The sequence below is a fragment of the Schistocerca cancellata genome, chromosome 4 (assembly GCF_023864275.1).
Source record: "Schistocerca cancellata isolate TAMUIC-IGC-003103 chromosome 4, iqSchCanc2.1, whole genome shotgun sequence".
Classification (NCBI taxonomy): Eukaryota; Metazoa; Arthropoda; class Insecta; order Orthoptera; family Acrididae; genus Schistocerca; species Schistocerca cancellata.
The window spans coordinates 45,707,865-45,725,627 of record NC_064629.1 but is presented as its reverse complement, the minus strand read 5'-3'; the positions used below and the strand labels follow the sequence as shown (position 1 = coordinate 45,725,627).

Sequence of the window (17,763 nt, the reverse complement as noted above, 5' to 3'; positions counted from 1 at the left end):
TTTAGAAGTTTTATTTTGGGGTATGAGTTATTATGATGAATTGTAAGGAACCAAGATGCTGAGTTAAAGTATGGTGCAAAAATAAATATAAACATCTGAAGATGGGGTGTCGTGTATTGTCACAGTCATGGATGACAAAATTCCACCTTATTCTCTGGGCAAGCTGCTGTCAAGCCAGGTGAGTTTCCTTTTGGCTGTGTGGCCATTTTTTGGATTTCACTTTGTATGATAATGTGCATGTTCTCTTGAAAACCTTAGGGGTGAGTCCAAATATGTTATCTGCAAACCTGCATATCACCAGATGTCTTCGAACTTGTATATTACACGTGCTGCTATCGCGTCACGTGAGTACTGTCTTTTTCTTGTTTTATTGACTGTACAGGCTTAAAGCCTCTGCTGTCATTTCTGTGAGCAGTTCTGTCCTTTTTGTGCAGTGTAAACAACTTACGATTTGTGCGTACCATTAGCAGTGATACAAATTTCACACCGAAGTCAGAAGGCCCTCACACATTCAACACTATTGTCAATACATCAATATAATGCCGGCCTGAGGGCGAGTGTTATTTTATTGTTAAAGCTAGAAATATCGAGGAACAGTACTGACGCCACCCAAAATATTCAGTATTACCAACGTGTACCGAGTATGTGAGGACAATTATCAGTCTGACAAACTGACATTCAGTTCAAAAGCTTACAGTTCTTTCTCATATAAACAATTAGTAACTAATTTTCTTGTCTGTTGTGGACATGTTAGAACACTGCAGCTGTTGAAATTGTGGGTAATTTATAATAAATTAGCTGCAACCAGTTACTTTATTTCTCCATGACGACATTTTAAGATGCCTGGCATCCCATCTACAAATAATTTCATTTATTTACATGTCATGAGCATAGTTTCTTTACTAATGGTGTTGCAGAATTTTCCAATGGAAGTTTTATGCCAGCTATTGCAATAAGTCGTAGGTAAAGACACATTGTTTATGACACGCAAATAAATGAAAACTTGAAGATTGGACAAATATAAACCAACGTCAAGATTGGACAAATATGAACCTACTTAGTTTCGAGTCATAATTTGTTGGGTTGGCTTGTTGGGAAAGGGATGTCATTCATATCAGTCCGTTATCCCATTAACATTAACATCACAGACCCATTAGTTTTGACTTTGTGTGTTACAAGCACTGCTGTCACGTCATGTGACAAGGCAGCCCTGAGCAAAAATATATATGTGAAGCCAGCCCGCAGGTCATCAAAGGTTGCCCGTGACTGATCTACATCTACATCTTCATCTACAAACATACCCTGCAAGCCACCATATGCACTCACTAACAGAGCAAGGGAAAAAACAACTGTCTATATGCCTCCTTATTAGGGCATCCCGTCTCTGAATTGCTTCAATATCTTCCTTTAATCTGAGCTGGTGCAGATACCAAACACACTAACAATACTAAACAATGGGTCACAAGAGTGTCCTATACGTGGTCTACTACAATCCTTATATGCTCACTCCATTTCATATTGCTTTGCAACATTACACCTAGATATTTAACCAATGTGACTGTGTCAAGCAGCACGCTACTAATGCTGTACGCTAACATTATAGGTGTCTTTTTCCTACTCACCTGCATTAACTTACATGTTTCTGTATTTAGAGCTAGCCAACATAGAGAAGGAAAAATATTACACTAACAGGCTGTTGGGAAAGGAATGAAAGGGGAAGCTGGCCAGAGCACAATTTTATAATTGCTAACACCCATTTTAAGAACTATTAAAGAAGGGTGAATATTTATTTATTGTTCCGTGGGACCAAATTAAGGAGAAATCTCCATGGTCATGGAACGAGTCAATACAAGAAATTATAACACGATAGTAGAAACAGATAAAATGAAATATAAAAAAATATTCAGGCGACAAGTCGCAAGTTTAAATAAAGAAAATCAACAATGTAATACTGGAATTTGCTTAATTTTTTAGCCCTTCCAGGAACTCCTAGACAGAATATAAGGAGTGAGCCATGAGGAAACTCTTCAGTTTCGACTAGACTTTGGGCTACTGCTAAGATTTTTGAGTTCTTGTGGTAGCTTATTGCAAAATGGATGCAGCAAAATACTGCTCTCCTTTCTGCACAAGAGTCAAGGAAGTGCATTCCACATACAGTTTTGATTTCTGCCTAATATTAACTGAGTGAAAGCTGATAACTCTTGGGAATAGGCTAATATTGCTAACAACAAACGACATTAAAGAAAATATATACTGCGAGGGCAATGTCAGAATTCCCAGACTATTGAATAGGGGTCGACAAGAGGTTCTCGAACTTACACCACATATAGCTCGAACAGCCCGTTTTTTAGCCAAAAATACCCTTTTTGAATCAGAAGAATTACCCCAAAAAATAATACCATATGACATAAGTGTATGAAAATATGCAAAGTAGACTACTTTTCGCATTGAACTGTCACTTATTTCATATACTGTTCTAATGGTAAATAAAGCAGCATTTAGTTTCTGAAAAAGATCCTGGACATGGGCTTTCCACAACAGCTTACTATCTATCCAAACGCCTAGGAACTTGAACTGTTCCGTCTCACTTATAATATGCCCATTCTGTCGGATCAAAATATCGGTTCTTGTTGAATTGCGAGATAGAAACTGTAAAAAATGAGTCTTACTGTGATTTAGCATCAAGTTGTTTTCCACAAACCACGAACTTATTTCATGAACTACATTATTTGATACTGTTTCAATATTACACACAAGATCCTTCACTACCAAGCTGGTGTCATCAGCAAACAGAAATATTTTTGAATCACCTGTAATACTAGAAGGCATATCATTTATATAAATAAGAAACAGCAGTGGCCCCAGCACCGACCCTTGAGGAACGCCCCACTTAACAGTGCCCCATTGCGACTGAACATTACTACCACTCTCAATATTGTGGAGAATTACCTTCTGCTTTCTGTTCTTAAAGTAAGAGGCAAACCAATTATAACCTACTCCCCTTACTTTATAATGGCCCAACTTCTGCAGTAATATTTTGTGGTCAACACAGTAAAAAGCCTTAGTTAAATCAAAGAAAACACCTAGCGTTCGCAACCTTTTATTTAATCCGTCCAAAACCTCACAGAGAAAAGAGAATATAACATTTTCAGTTGTTAAACCATTTCTAAAACCAAACTGTACATTTGACAGCAAATTATGGGAATTTAAATGCTTCAGCAATCTTGTATATACAACCTTCTCGATAACTTCAGAAAACACCGATGGCATGGAAATAGGTCTAAAGTTGTCAACATTATCCCTGTCTCCCTTTTTATAAAGTGGCTTCACTACAGAGTACTTTAATCGGTCAGGAAACCAACCACTCCTAAAGGAAAAGTTACAGATATGGCTAAGTACTGGTCTAACAAACACAGAACAATACTTCAGTATTCTGTAGATACCCCGTCATATCCATGAGAGTTCTTGGTCTTTAGTGATTTAATTATTAAGTCAATCTCCCTCTTGTCAGTATCATGGAGGAGCATTTCAGGTAACAGTCTCGGAACACATTTTTCTAAGAGCGCTATATGATTCCCTGTTGGGACTAGGTTTCTATTTAGTTCACCTGCTATATTCAGAAAGTGATTATTAAATACTGTACATATATGCGACTTATCAGTAACACGGACATTCCCACTACGCACTGTTTCTACATCCTTGACCTGTCTCTGCAGACCAGCCACTTCCTTTACGACTGACCATATGGTTTTAATTTTATCCTGATACTTAGCTATTCTATCTGCATACCACTTACTTTTTGCCTTCCTAATAACATTTTTAAGCACCTTACAATACTGTTTGTAATGGGCTGCTGCATTTAGATTTTGACTGTTTCTAATGTTTTGATATAATTGCCACTTTGTTCTACAAGATATTCTTATCCCTCTAGTCAGCCACCCAGGCTGCCTGTTTGTGCTAGTACCCTGTTTTGAATGTTCTAACGGAAAGCAACTTTCAAAGAGCACGAGAAAAGTCTTGAGAAAAGCATTATATTTATCGTCTACTGTATCAGCGCTATAAACATCTTGCCACTCTTGTTCCTTAATAAGGTTACAAAGGTCTCTACAGCAACTGGACCAGCTTTCCTACACAGTTGATAACTATATTTAACATGTGTTGCAGCACAAAAATCTTTTAGAGTTAAAAATTTGTGCATCATGATCTGAAAGGCCATTCACCTTTTTGCTCACAGAATGCCCTTCTAGTAATGAGTAATGAACAAAAATGTTGTCTATGGTTGTTCTACTGTTCCCTTCCACTCTCGTTGGAAAGAATACAGTTTGCATAAGATTATATGAATTAAGGAGGTGTACCAGCATCCAGTTCCTTGCACAATCACTTATACAATTAATATTGAAGTCACCACATATAACTAACTTTTTGTATTTCCTATAAAGTGAACCAAGAACCTCCTCTAGCTTTAGCAAAAATGTTGTGATATCGGCGTCTGGCGATCTATAAATAACAACAGTTAGAAGTTTAGCTCCACTAAATTTAACCACATCTGCACAACATTCAAACACCTTTTCAGTGCAGTACTTTGAAACATCAATTGACTCAAATGGGATGCCGTTTTTCACATACATGGCTACTCCCTCACACCGCAAAGAGCTCCTAGAAAAGCTGCCAGCCATCCTGTATCCTGGTAAAGGAAACCTCTGAATTGTCTCCTTAATTAAGAAGTGTTCAGATATACCAACAATTTCAGAGTTAACATCTATAGGCAGTTCACTAACTTTATCTCTAATACCTTGTATATTTTGATGAAATATACTAATTCCTTCATTACTCGGATACCTAGGCTTTGTCAAAAGTGGTTCCTTTGTTAGACAGACTTCCCTTAAGCAGGAATACCTATCAGCTGACTTCAATCTAAAAAAGGTGCAGCTCTAACACCGACTACTGCAGGAATTTTCCCACGAGTGATCCCACCACCCCCACCTATGCTGTCACCTATAAGCTTTGCCAACCTCCCCTTCCCATACCTGTCGAGGTACAGGCCATGTCTAGTGAAACCCGTCCTGCTGATTAGACTCCACCGACACCACTGAAATGTGACCCATGCTTTCTGTCATCAGCGCACCCCCAAGTCTCATGTTATTACGCCTGATGGCTGTATTAAGATGAGGCCGATCGTGACGCTGAAACAGTTCCACGAAATGCACATTCGTGTTGCCAGTCTGAGTGGCTATCTTGTCCAGGTCACCATCTATGTCATACTCCCCATCCCTATCAATACTATTACCAGCCCCAACCACAATCACTACCTGATCCTCTTTAGTAAAATCCCTACATAACCCCCCTATGTTAACAGTCACCTGAGCCAATCCTGCATTAGACTTCACAATGCTGGTGGCCTGGTACTCACTCCCCAGCACTTCCTGCAACTGCTGGCCTACACCTCTGCCATGAGAACTACCTAACAGCAGAACCTTCTTCTTCCTCTTCGACTTTGCAATTGTCCTAGCCACCGTAACTGCTGAGGTCTGCTGCATACTTCCTACATCTACAGCTACTAGAGATTCCTCTCCACTAGACTCTGATATGTGGAAGAGACCTGGAGGTACTGGAGGGTTTGCACATATATTACATACTGGTAAGACAGATATTTTAAAATTAGATTTTAAACTGCTAAACACTTACACAGGTGAACTCTGACCTTCATTTATTGGGTATGAACGGCAGAAATTTCAGAAAAGCAGGAAACTGAGGAAATGGGACCTCGATTAATTCAAGAAACTACTGGTTGTTGAGAGTTTCAAAGAGAGAATTAGGTGACTACTGACAAAAACAAGGCAAAGGAATACAGCATAAGATGAACGGGCAGCTTTGAGACATTAAATAGTGAAGGCAGCAAAGAATTGAATAGATGAAAAATAAGACACAGTAGAAATCCTTGAATAACACACAAGATACTGAATTTTATTGATGAAAGGTGACAGGAATAAAATCTATAACTTGTTCAGAAACCTGATTGCGGTTATAAGGACCAAAGGATGTGATAGGGAAGCAGCGATTGACAAGGGACTGAGAAAGGGTTGTAGCCTATCCCCAATGTTATTCAATATATACCCTGAGCAAGTAGTGATGAAAATAACAAAAAATTCTGAAAAGAAATTAAAGTTAAGGGAGAAGAAATAAAAATTTTATGGTTTGCCGATGACATCGTATTTCTGTTGGAAATGGCTAATGGCTTGGGGCATCAGTTGAATGGAATTGATATCTTGAAAAAAAAAGATAAAATGAACACAAACAAAAGTAAAATGAAGACAATGCAACGTAGTAAAATTAAATCAGGTGCTGCTAGGGAAATTAGATTAGGAAATAAGAGACTAAAAGTAGTAATGGAGTTTTGCTATTTGAACAGTAAAATAATTATGACGGTCCGACTACAGAGGATACAAAATGCAGATGAGTAATAGCAAGAAAAACCAACATATTTGTTAACTTCGAATAGGAATCTGTCAGGAAGTCTTTTCTGTAATCTAATGTGTAGAGGAGGCACTGAAGAACATGAAAGGAGGAAAGGCAGTGGGGTTGGATGAACTAAATGTCGAAATACTGAGAGCAGCATAGGAGGTGGCCTAGTAGACTTATGAGAGTCGGAAGGAAATGAAAACTCAAGAAAAGTGGAAGAAGGGAATAACACCGTACCTGTCTTCAAAAACGGAAGCCAAAAGTATATAAAAAAATTATAGAGACATTAGCCTTACATGCCACTGTTCAATTTTTTATTTTTTTTATTTTTTTTATAAAATACTGGACTGATGAATCTGGAGAATAGTGGAGAATCAACTCAGAGAGAAACAGTATGACTTCTTGCTGTTGTGGTCTTCAGTCCAGACTGGTTTGATGCAGCTCTCCATGCTACTCTATCCTGTGCAAGCAGGGAGGGGGGGGGCGGGGGGGAGGGAAAGGTCCATAGTTGAACTCATATTTGCAGTGAGACATCTGCAAGAATGTAGTGTCTGACAGTGATCTGGGTTACCCAGCCAGCCAGCCAACCAGAGTATGGATATGGAGAGCAGGTCAGAGTATCGGTCATTATACTCCGCCACAACCACAGACATATCACATGGGCCTGTCCACTGTTGCGAGTGTAGTAGTAAATACCACGGACCAACTTGCATGTCTGTCTCACTAGTTCCTTGATGCCTTTCATATGCACAATCAATTACTATAGTGACTGGCCTTGCCTGTACTGCATTTGGATCCAGATTGCTCCCTGGACTGTTTGTGCACACTTACGATGACACTCGCTACACTCTGGACTTCATTTATGACTAGTTGTTCACTTCGTGAACTCCTCCATCATCGACCTCATGAACTGCTTGTTTGTTTGACCGGCCACCATGTTGCTACCAGTCTGATCATAAATTGCATTTTATCTATGAAGAGTAGGATAGAAAAAGGAACAGCACAAAGGTCTCTTGGAATCAGAGAAAGCATATGACATTGCTTTCAGAAGTAAAGTTGGGGAGACACAAGAAAGGAAAGGGGTAGAGAAGCAGACAATTCTGAGGATAGAAGAACTGTGCCAGGGAAGTTTACAATGCATGAGAATGGGAGGAGAGAGAACAGGATGGCTGAATCAGAGAACTGGTCTGAAGCAATTAAAGAAGGTGATATACTAGATATATTAAATAGCAATAATGACATATACTGCAGGAACTTGGATCATGAAGGCAAGGGAGGAAAAAAGGAAGGTGGACGCAAGTTAAATTAAGTTTGTGGGATGACAGATTGGAAGGGAGAGGAAAATTTTGCAAAAATGATAATGCGAAAAATAGTGTGAAATTGTTGGTTTTTAGTAATATCACATAAATTTGACAAGTGTTACAAAATATTGTGAAATCAGTGATTTTTTTTAAATATTGTGAAACCTGTCATTTTTCCATGAAAAAAGTTATGAATCTGAGGGGAAAAAACATCTAAGTTGGCAAAAAAACAGTGAAATTGCATAAAAACAACAGCAAAATTTGCTAAGAATTAACACCGAAATTGATTAAAAAATAGTACTGAATTTGGTCATAAAATAAAATGACTTTTTACTTGCTCTACAGGTAGGTGTAACAAAAAATGGAAAAGATGATAAATGAAAGTGTTAAAGGGATAATACACAATGAATACCTGTTTGTAGGAAAACAGTATTGGTATGTGCAGATAATTTTAGGGCAGAGGAAGCATAGGAAGACACAAGACAGACATGGAAAGCAATAGACCAGGCAAAGAGCAAGAGAGAAATGGTTAAAAGAGAAAGAAGAAACCATTCGGAAAAAGGAAGACTGCACTAGAGCAATGACAGAGGTGGTTGGAAGGCATGAGAAGATGGAGAGGCTTGTGTTCCAAGCAGACCTTGCCAGTGGCAGGAATCTGCAAGATGATGATGATGATGATGATGATGATGGATATTAGAAAAATAGGGAAAACATTTTAAGCTAATTTTATTTTTATTAATCTGAGATAAGTACATCCTGGAATAATAACATTCAAAATACTGAACAAAGTAATATTATCAGTAGTTTATATCCTTTAAACGGTACTTACAGATAGGAGGCGCCACGTGATTGGTCTCACTTTTACTGGAATGCCAGACCAACTAAGGTGTCTGAGGTCTTCTAAATTCAAAAGAGAACTTTCCAGTAATGGTTGAAACCTTTCTAGCTTACTTCCTTCTGAATCTGAGCCTGTAAAACAACCGAATAATAAGGCAAATACAAACTGAGAAAGAAAACAAACTGTTGAAAAGGTAGCACTGAAAAAGAAATTGTTTTCATACACTTTTTGTAACACGAATTTGATGAAAATTTGGTTACTCTTAATTACTACAGAAGACACAGATTTAATTTCAGCTGCAAGTCCTTTAGTTTCATAAGTTATTCTGTTTCTTTCTATCAACAACCTCCAAATCTATTTTTAAATTATATTACAATCTCAAAACACTTACTTTTGGAACAAACAACTTCAGAAAGTTTTTCACACACTCATTATCCACGGACAAAATTAAAAAAAAACACAATATTTCACAGCCACCAAAAGCATGTTATATATCTCAATACTTTTGCATTAATATCCACAAATTTTACAGGAGAGCTTTAATTATGTGAAGGTTGAATTACAGTCTAGTGACGTATCTGTACACAACAAGCATAACTAGAACCAATGCTATATTCTTCATGAAAAAATTATTTTACACACAGGATACTTTTTGAACAAATTACTATTCCATTTGAACACTATAGTTCCACTCTGACCTGCAAGTTACAAGTCAGTTATTAATTTGCTTCTAGTTCTTTCTACTGAGAAAAAGACTTAGCTGCAATAGATGGACAGATGGAGTAGCAAACATGTGTCAGACAAAGAGAGACAGACAGAGATGGATACAGGAGGTGACACTTTTAATTTTCCAATTTTTAATTAGGGACCAAGTAACACATTTTGATAAGAGATACAAAATTACGGGCTTGATGGTTCCAAAATGGGATAACTGACTGAAAATTATAATAAGTCAAACTTCAGTAAGAGACACAAAATAATGGGTTGGACGGTTCCAAAATTAGGGAAGTGGCACAGTGGGGGGACGAAAAACATACGAAATTCATTTTATTTCCTCCTGTAACACTTAGATAGAAACAAGAAACTCTGCTTATAGGATATACATAATTGATTGGATAAGGAAGGCCAATTATATGACTTTAAATCTGATTGTAGTACAAAAACATCCAGTGAAAATATGATATACTATCACACCGTGGCTGGTTTTCCAAAAAGAGTGAAATGGACACAGGGCAAGGCACACAACAATAGCCCACCATGCATCAGTAATTGAAAGTAACCACTCCACAGATGATTAATACACATCATTAAATAAATGCAAAGAGTTGTATGGGGGGAAAAAGGAATGGAAACTTACTTCAGTATGTACTACTATAACCTGACTAAAATTACTTGATAGTTGGCACTTCGCATGTTGGAGGTATCTTCTTCCAAAAAGTGTACTCAACGTCACGCCTGAACTGTTCACCATTGCCAAACTGCCACAGCAAACTTCCAATCCCTTGTCTGTTTTTTTCTTTTTTCTTCTTCTTCTTGTGTTTTGATCCCAAATCCTGGGTACTTCTCTTTTGTTTCACATTTCATCACAAACAATACACACACGCAAAACAACAGTGACAAAATAATGCACATTTCGTACACACCACTAGGCAAAGACTACTGGATTCTTTCACACAAGATGCAATTCAGCTCCACATCATCACAGAGATTGGCTTACAGTAGGTAAACTTCATACGAAATGAGGTAAACCAAACTTTTTGAAGGCAGCAAATGATTACTGCAACTGGTTCTACACATAACCACTTATAACAACATAACCCAAAGTTCTTCTGTAGCACAGTTGTAATGTAACAGTTTGAGAAGCAAAATGTGGTGGGTTCAAATCTCTTCTGGTGACAATTTTTAAAAGTTTTTAAGTCTTCATCAAGAATACTCTATTATTATTTTCAATTAAATGGTTTCCGTGTATTTTTTATCTTTAATCTTTTGTTGCATCATTTTCATCATCGTATTGACTTTTTTATTTGCTGTTATTTTTCTTTCTATCTTTCCTTTTCGTTTGGAATCTGTCGGTGTCAAGTATAATCTGCAAATGGTTTCCAACAAGGACTGCTCATCGCTCAGTATTGCACCAACTTGTGCAGCAAAAGCAATGTGTTACATTACGCTTTTCATGCCGAAACTTATTATTTTTTTTGAGTTTGCTCATGTATGTCAGCTTTAAATGCTGTGAGCAAAGTGAGAGTCTGCAGCGAATTGACGTATGGTGCAGGGAATGGCAATTGAATCTCAATGTAGACAAGTGTAATGTGCTGCGAATACACAGAAAGATAGATCCTTTATCATTTAGCTACAAAATAGCAGGTCAGCAACTGGAAGCAGTTAATACCATAAATTATCTGGGAGTACGCATTAGGAGTGATTTAAAATGGAATGATCATATAATGTTGATTGTCAGTAAAGCAGATGCCAAACTGAGATTCATTGGAAGAATCCTAAGGAAATGCAATCCGAAAACAAAAGAAGTAGGTTACAGTACGCTTGTTCGCCCACTGCTTGAATACTGCTCAGCAGTGTGGGATCCGTACCAGATAGGGTTGATAGAAGAGATAGAGAAGATCCAACGGAGAGCAGCGCGCTTCGTTACAGGATCATTTAGTAATCGCGAAAGCGTTACGGAGATGATAGATAAACTCCAGTGGAAGACTCTGCAGGAGAGACGCTCAGTAGCTCGGTACAGGCTTTTGTCAAAGTTTCGAGAACGTACCTTCACCAAAGAGTCAAGCAGTATATTGCTCCCTCCTACGTATATCTCGCGAAGAGACCATGAGGATAAAATCAGAGAGATTAGAGCCCACACAGAGGCATACAGACAATCCTCCTTTCCACGAACAATACGAGACTGGAATAGAAGGGAGAACCGATAGAGGTACTGAAGGTACCCTCCGCCACACACCGTCAGGTGGCTTGCGGAGTATGGATGTAGATGTAGATGTAGATGTAGAGTCATTAATGGTTCTTCTGCAGGATCCTGACCATTATGTTCTCAGATACATTGCATATCAAGGAGTTGTGATTATCTTAGTAAATGAGTGTAAGTTCAGGGCTACAAAACATGTTTTCTGCTACAGTTCAGCCACTGGACATTTAAAATCAGTTGTGGATAGAGCATCTCATATTCCCACCATACCTGATGGCAGCAACCTCCAACATCGCTCTACATTACACAAACCGCATTTCAGCACCTGTGAAGTGATCTGCTGTGTTGGTATGTCACCTTTAACTGAGTGGTAGCCGATGTGGCAACACTGCAGTACCGCATGACAGTTGTCAACTATCAAGTAATTTTGAACAGACTATAGTTACAGTTAATACCAGTTACACGGTATTTCCTTTATCATCACATACTTCTTTTAAGTGAAGCTACTTGTAACAAGACTAAGCCTGCACACATTTACATGGTTGTCATCAACCACCTCTTAAACATCTTGCTCATATGTAAACATATTGGACAAAAATTAGTTACCCCAAGAGACATCATGCTAGTACCCTATAAAACCGTCTATAACCTTGATAATTGCCTTAATTCAGCATGGTCAAGGACTCACAAGTTTTTCCAGGTATGTAATGTCCAGCTGAAGCCACTCATTGATTATTATAAGGGCCAGTCAAATAAACACAAGGCAAATGTAAAATTTATACTATAATTTTACTGACTAGTTTTTTACCTGGTTACACATGTTGTACATAGGTTGGTGTAAGTGTTTGTCTTACACCATTACATCTTTTGTGAAATTACCCAGCAGTGTATGTTGGTTCCATATACTTATTCCAAGATTTGTTGGATGACATAAGTATTATCTTCTTCACATATCCACGCCATATTTCACTGCATTCGATATAGGGTATCTGGATAGATCACGTATATTTTTGTGTTTTGTGGTTGTTGACCGCTTTGTCTGGATAGGGTTTTTTCATCTTTGATATTACTGGTAACTTATCATATGATTTATAGATACTATATGTTATGTGAACGTACATTATTAGTTTCTGATGTCTACACGATTTAGACGGTACTTCTCATTTGATTTTTGTTTTATGGCAGTACACGATACATGGATGCATTCACACATAATGTTCTTCGCCTTGAATAGTATCTTATGGGGATTTTTCATATATTCTATAGATGTTATGTCATAGGTGCTTATCTACATTTGGTCTTTTGACATGTTTTGGACACTCATTTTATACATATGATTTAAGACTGCTCCACTATGGTTTCCACCTCAATATCTTATTGTGACATGACATATAAATATATTTATATTGTCATTTTGATAGTTATACCTATAGTGACTTAGATTTTGTCGACACTGTCCTTTTGCAAATGCTACTTGCATGTAACTGTATATATGCTGTTCGTTCTGAATATTATTTTGAGTTTTGTACATTCTGTGTATGGTATGACATAGGTGGTTTTCTCTATTTGGTTTTTTGACACGTTCTTGGACATTCATTTTTTGCATATGACAAAAATATGCCCATACACAGTTTTCACCTGTGCATTTCATAATTTCAATGTGACATGTAGACATATTTCTACTGCCATTTTTATAGATTTACCTACATTGACACTCAGATACCATTGATGCTGTCCATGCAAAGACTACTTGCACACGTAGATTAATATTTATTTGGTTTATTTATTTCTGATGTTGTTGTTGTTTCTTTCATACATCTATAATTCTGTACAGTTAGTTTTGTAGTTTACTTCATGATTTTGCAGTTTAGTGTATCACCTAACTTACCACTTTTTAATCATGGAATATTTGACTAGTCATTTTATTAATAAATAGTACATTTGTACAATGTATAGAGTGGAAATTCATCATGGTATACTATATATAATTCTATTTTAGGTACGTGACAATGGATGTGTGTGTTGGTTTGTATCAAATTATTACTGTACATTCACAAACATAGTATATCCTTGACTTCCACTCTGTTAAAAAAAAAAAAAAAAAAAAAAAAAAAAGAAAAAAGAAAAAAAAAAAAAAAGGGGGGGGGGGTTCAAATGGCTCTGAGCACTATGGGACTTAACATCTGTGGTCATCAGCCCCTAGAACTTAGAACTACTTAAACCTAACTAACCTAAGGACATCACACACATCCATGCCCGAGGCAGGATTTGAACCTGCGACCGTAGCGGTTCCAGACTGAAGCGCCTAGAACCATACGGCCACACCGGCCAGCGTTTATAAACAGTCTTTGCATTGTTGGTAAGTTGATGATGCGATCATTATTGTTTATACATACATGCTTGAAGATAGTGTACTGAGTCACTGAAACTGGTTGCCATATAATAAAATAACATAAAACTGATGCCTGCAGCTACATTTTTTTATTTTTTTTTTTTTTTTTTTACATAAGTGAACTGCCAAAGTCCTCCAGACCATCAGTCACATGGATGGCCATGCAAAAACCAGATGTAAAAGGGGTAAGTTAACTGTTAATTATTTCAGAAATAATCCCAATAACTTTTAATATATTTATCCCACTGTGAAACAAGATGGTCAATGCCTTCATGGAAACACACACTCACCCCCCCCCCCCCCCTTTTCTTTTTTTTAAAAAAGGAGGGGGGAAGAAGAAGAAGAAGAAGAAGAAGAAGAAGAAGAAGAAGAGACACCATGAAGGAATTATACGAATGGGACAGAAATCGGTAGGTGTAATGTACATGTAGAGACAAACACATGATTTCAGAAAAACTGGATAGTTTATTCAAGAGAAAGAACTTCACACATTCAGCATGTCAGTAATACATTGGTCCCCACCTCTAGCCTTCTGGTAAGCAGTTATTCAGTTTGGCATTGACTGATAGAGTTGTTGGAAGTCCTCCTGAGCGATATCATGCCAAATTCTATCCAACTGGTGTGTTAGAAAATCAAAATCCTGAGATGGTTCCAGGGCCCTGCACACAATGCTCCAAAAATTCTCAACTGGGAATTGGGAAGAGATCTGGCAACCTTTCCGGCCAAGGTAGGGTTTGGCAAGAATGAAGACAAGCAGCAGAAACTCTGGCCGTGTGCAGGCAGGCACATTATCTTGCTGAAATGCAAGCCCAAGATAGCTTGACATCAGGGACAACAAAATGTAGTATAGAATATCATCTATATACCAGTGTGCTGTAAGGGTGTTGCAGATGAAAACCAAAGGGGTGCTGCTGTGAAAAGAAATGGCACCTCAGACCATCACTCCTGGTTGTCAGGCCATATGGCAGGCTACAGTCGGGACGGTATCCCATCATTGACTGAGGCATCTACAGAAATGTCTCGGGCTTGGTTTCTCATTTACTGAAGTAGAGTTGTCTTCAGTGATGAGTCTCATTCCGAACTCAGCTTCAACGATCAGCTAGGATGTGTCTCTAGTCGCCCTTGACAGAGGTGAGATACCAACCTGACTATCACCCAATATATGGCTTCACAACCAGGAGTGATGTTCTGGGGTGCCATTTATTTTCCTAAGAGAGTGCTTTTGGTTGTCATCTGTGGCACCCTCACAGCACAGCGGTATGTCAATGATATTCTATGCCCCATTTTGTTGCCCTTAATGGCAAGCAATCCTTGGCTTACAATTCAGCCCAATAATGCCCACCTGCACATGGCATCCATTAGTTATAGGTGGATACTTTAATCTGGCATCCATTGACTGGGAAAATTACATGTTTATCACAGGGGGCAGAAGCAAAGACTTGTGTGAAGTTATTCTAGCAGTGCTCTCAACATACAACCTTGAGCAATTGGTTGGAAAACCAACTCCAGATGGGAACATATTAGATATCTTGGTGACAGACAGACTTGATCTTTTTGAGGAAGTTAATCTAGAAGAAGGTATTAGTGACAATAATGTCATTGTGGCTTCTATGTCAGTGGCAGTTGCAAAAAAAATCAGCGTAGAGTTTCCTTGTTTGGGAAAGCAAATATAAGTGTCATTAATGAATATCTTCATAGTCAGCTCCAATCATTCACCGCAGGACACAAAGATATTGAGCATCTTTGGTTGAAATTTAAAGGTATTGTCTACCACTTGCTAGAGAAGTATGTGCCTGGCAAAAATATAGGGGAGGGAAACGATCCACCTTGGTACAACAAACAAATTAGGAAGTTGCTGAGAAAGCAGAGAATTTTGCACAGTCGTTTTAAACGTAGTCACTGCCCCACTGACAAACAGAAATTATGCGAACTGAAAGCAGTTGTCAAAAGGTCAATGAGAGATTCTTTTAACAAATTTGAAAGCAATATTTTATCTGCAGATTCTAAAAATAACCCCAAAAAATTTTGGTCGTACGTAAAATCTATGAACGTTACAAATAATTCAATACCTTCTCTTGCTGACAGTACGGATAATGTAACTGATAATGATAAACAGAAGGCCGAATTTCTAAACTTAGCTTTCAAAAACTCGTTTACAGTAGAGAACTGCAGCACCATTCCCCCTTTCAATAATCGAACAAACGCAAGGATGGCTGACACAATGTTTAGTGTATCTGGGATTGTAAAACAGTTAAGGTCCTTAGAAGCCAGGAAGGCATCTGGCCCAGACGGTATCCTGGTAAGATTATATGTTGACTACGCTACAAATATAGCACCATTCTTAACCATCATCTATAAGAGATCATTGGAACAGGGAAAGTTCCATGGGACTGGAAGAAGGCCCAGGTCACAGCAATCTATAAAAAGGGTAGAAAATCGGATGCACATAGTTACCGGCCAGTTTTACTGACATCGATTTGTTGTAGAGTCATGGAACATATTTTTTCTTCAGACATAATGACCTTTCTCGACTCTGAGAAGCTCATCTGCAGAAACCAGCATGGTTTTAGGAAACAGTGGTCATGCGAGACACAGCTGGACCTCTTTGTGCATGATATACAACAGGCTCTAGATACTGGCTCCCAGGTTGATGCCATATTTCTCGACTTTCGAAAGGCATTCAACTCAGTTCTGCACTGTGGCTTGCTCCATAAAGTGCGTGTTAACGGTCTATCTGATGACGTATGCAGTTAGACAGATAGTTTTCTAACAGACAGAGAGCAGTATGTTGTCATGAATGGGGCGACTTCAACAGAAACAAGCGTAACTTCAGGTGTGCCCCAGGGCAGTGTAATAAGTCCACAGCTTTTTATGATTTACATAAACGACCTGGTTGATGGTACTGACAGCAGCATTAGACTTTTTGCCGATGATGCTGTAGCCTACAGGAAAGTAGTATCGCACAAAAGTTGTGAACAAATCAATAAGGATCTGGAAAAAATAAATAAGTGGTGTAATGACTGGCAGTTATCTCTCAATATTTGCAAGTATAACCTACTGCGTATAACAAGGCGAAAATCCCCATTAATGTACAAGTACAAAATAAATGCCCAGTCTCTTGAAGAGGTAACATCCGTCAAGTATCTGGGTGTGACTATTCGAAATGATCTCAAATGGAATGATCAGATTACACAAGTAACGGGCAAAGTGAACTCTAGATTGCGGTTTATTGGTAGAATCCTGAAGCGATGCGGTCTTTCTAGAAAGGAAATAGCTTACGATACGTTAGTTCGTCCAGTCTTAAGAGTATTGTTCGTCTGTATATGACCTTTACCAGTTGGGTCTGATTCAAGAGATAGAGAAGGTCAAAGATGAGTGGCAAGATTTGTGACTGGTACATTTAGCCATCACAAGATAATTCCAAATCTCGTAGAAAGTTTGAAGTGGGACACACTTGCAGATAGACGGCACACTAAGTGAAAGGGGTTGCTCACTGAATTCCGAAATCTGATCTTCACCGAGGATGTAGAGCATATATTACCACCTCCAACTTTCAAATCGTGCAGTGATCACCATTCAAAGATAAGGGAAATTAGAGCTTGTACTGAGGTGTTCAGACAGACGTTTTTCCCTCGCATGATCCGCGAGTGGAACAGATGGGGGGAAATATGACTTTGGTGCGAATTGTGCCCTCCACCACACACCACTTGGTGGCTAGCAGAGTATATATGTAGAAGTAGATGTAGATGGCAAGAGTTTCTACTGCTTGTCTTCACACTTGCCAAAACCTACCTTAGCCAGCAAGATCACCACATCTCTCTCCAATTGAGATCATTTCCAGCATTATGGGCAG

General features: G+C 38.3%; 1 protein-coding gene across 3 annotated transcripts in view; it reads right to left on the bottom strand.

The window, feature by feature from the left end:
- The window catches only part of LOC126184978 (TBC1 domain family member 22B), a 154,209-nt gene that overhangs the window by 61,091 nt on the left and 75,355 nt on the right, over window positions 1-17,763 (bottom strand). For all 3 annotated transcript variants that reach the window (XM_049927678.1, XM_049927679.1, XM_049927680.1), the window contains exon 6: window positions 8,590-8,729. In XM_049927678.1, the coding sequence (XP_049783635.1) occupies window positions 8,590-8,729 (140 nt within the window). The remainder of the gene's footprint in view (window positions 1-8,589; window positions 8,730-17,763) is intronic.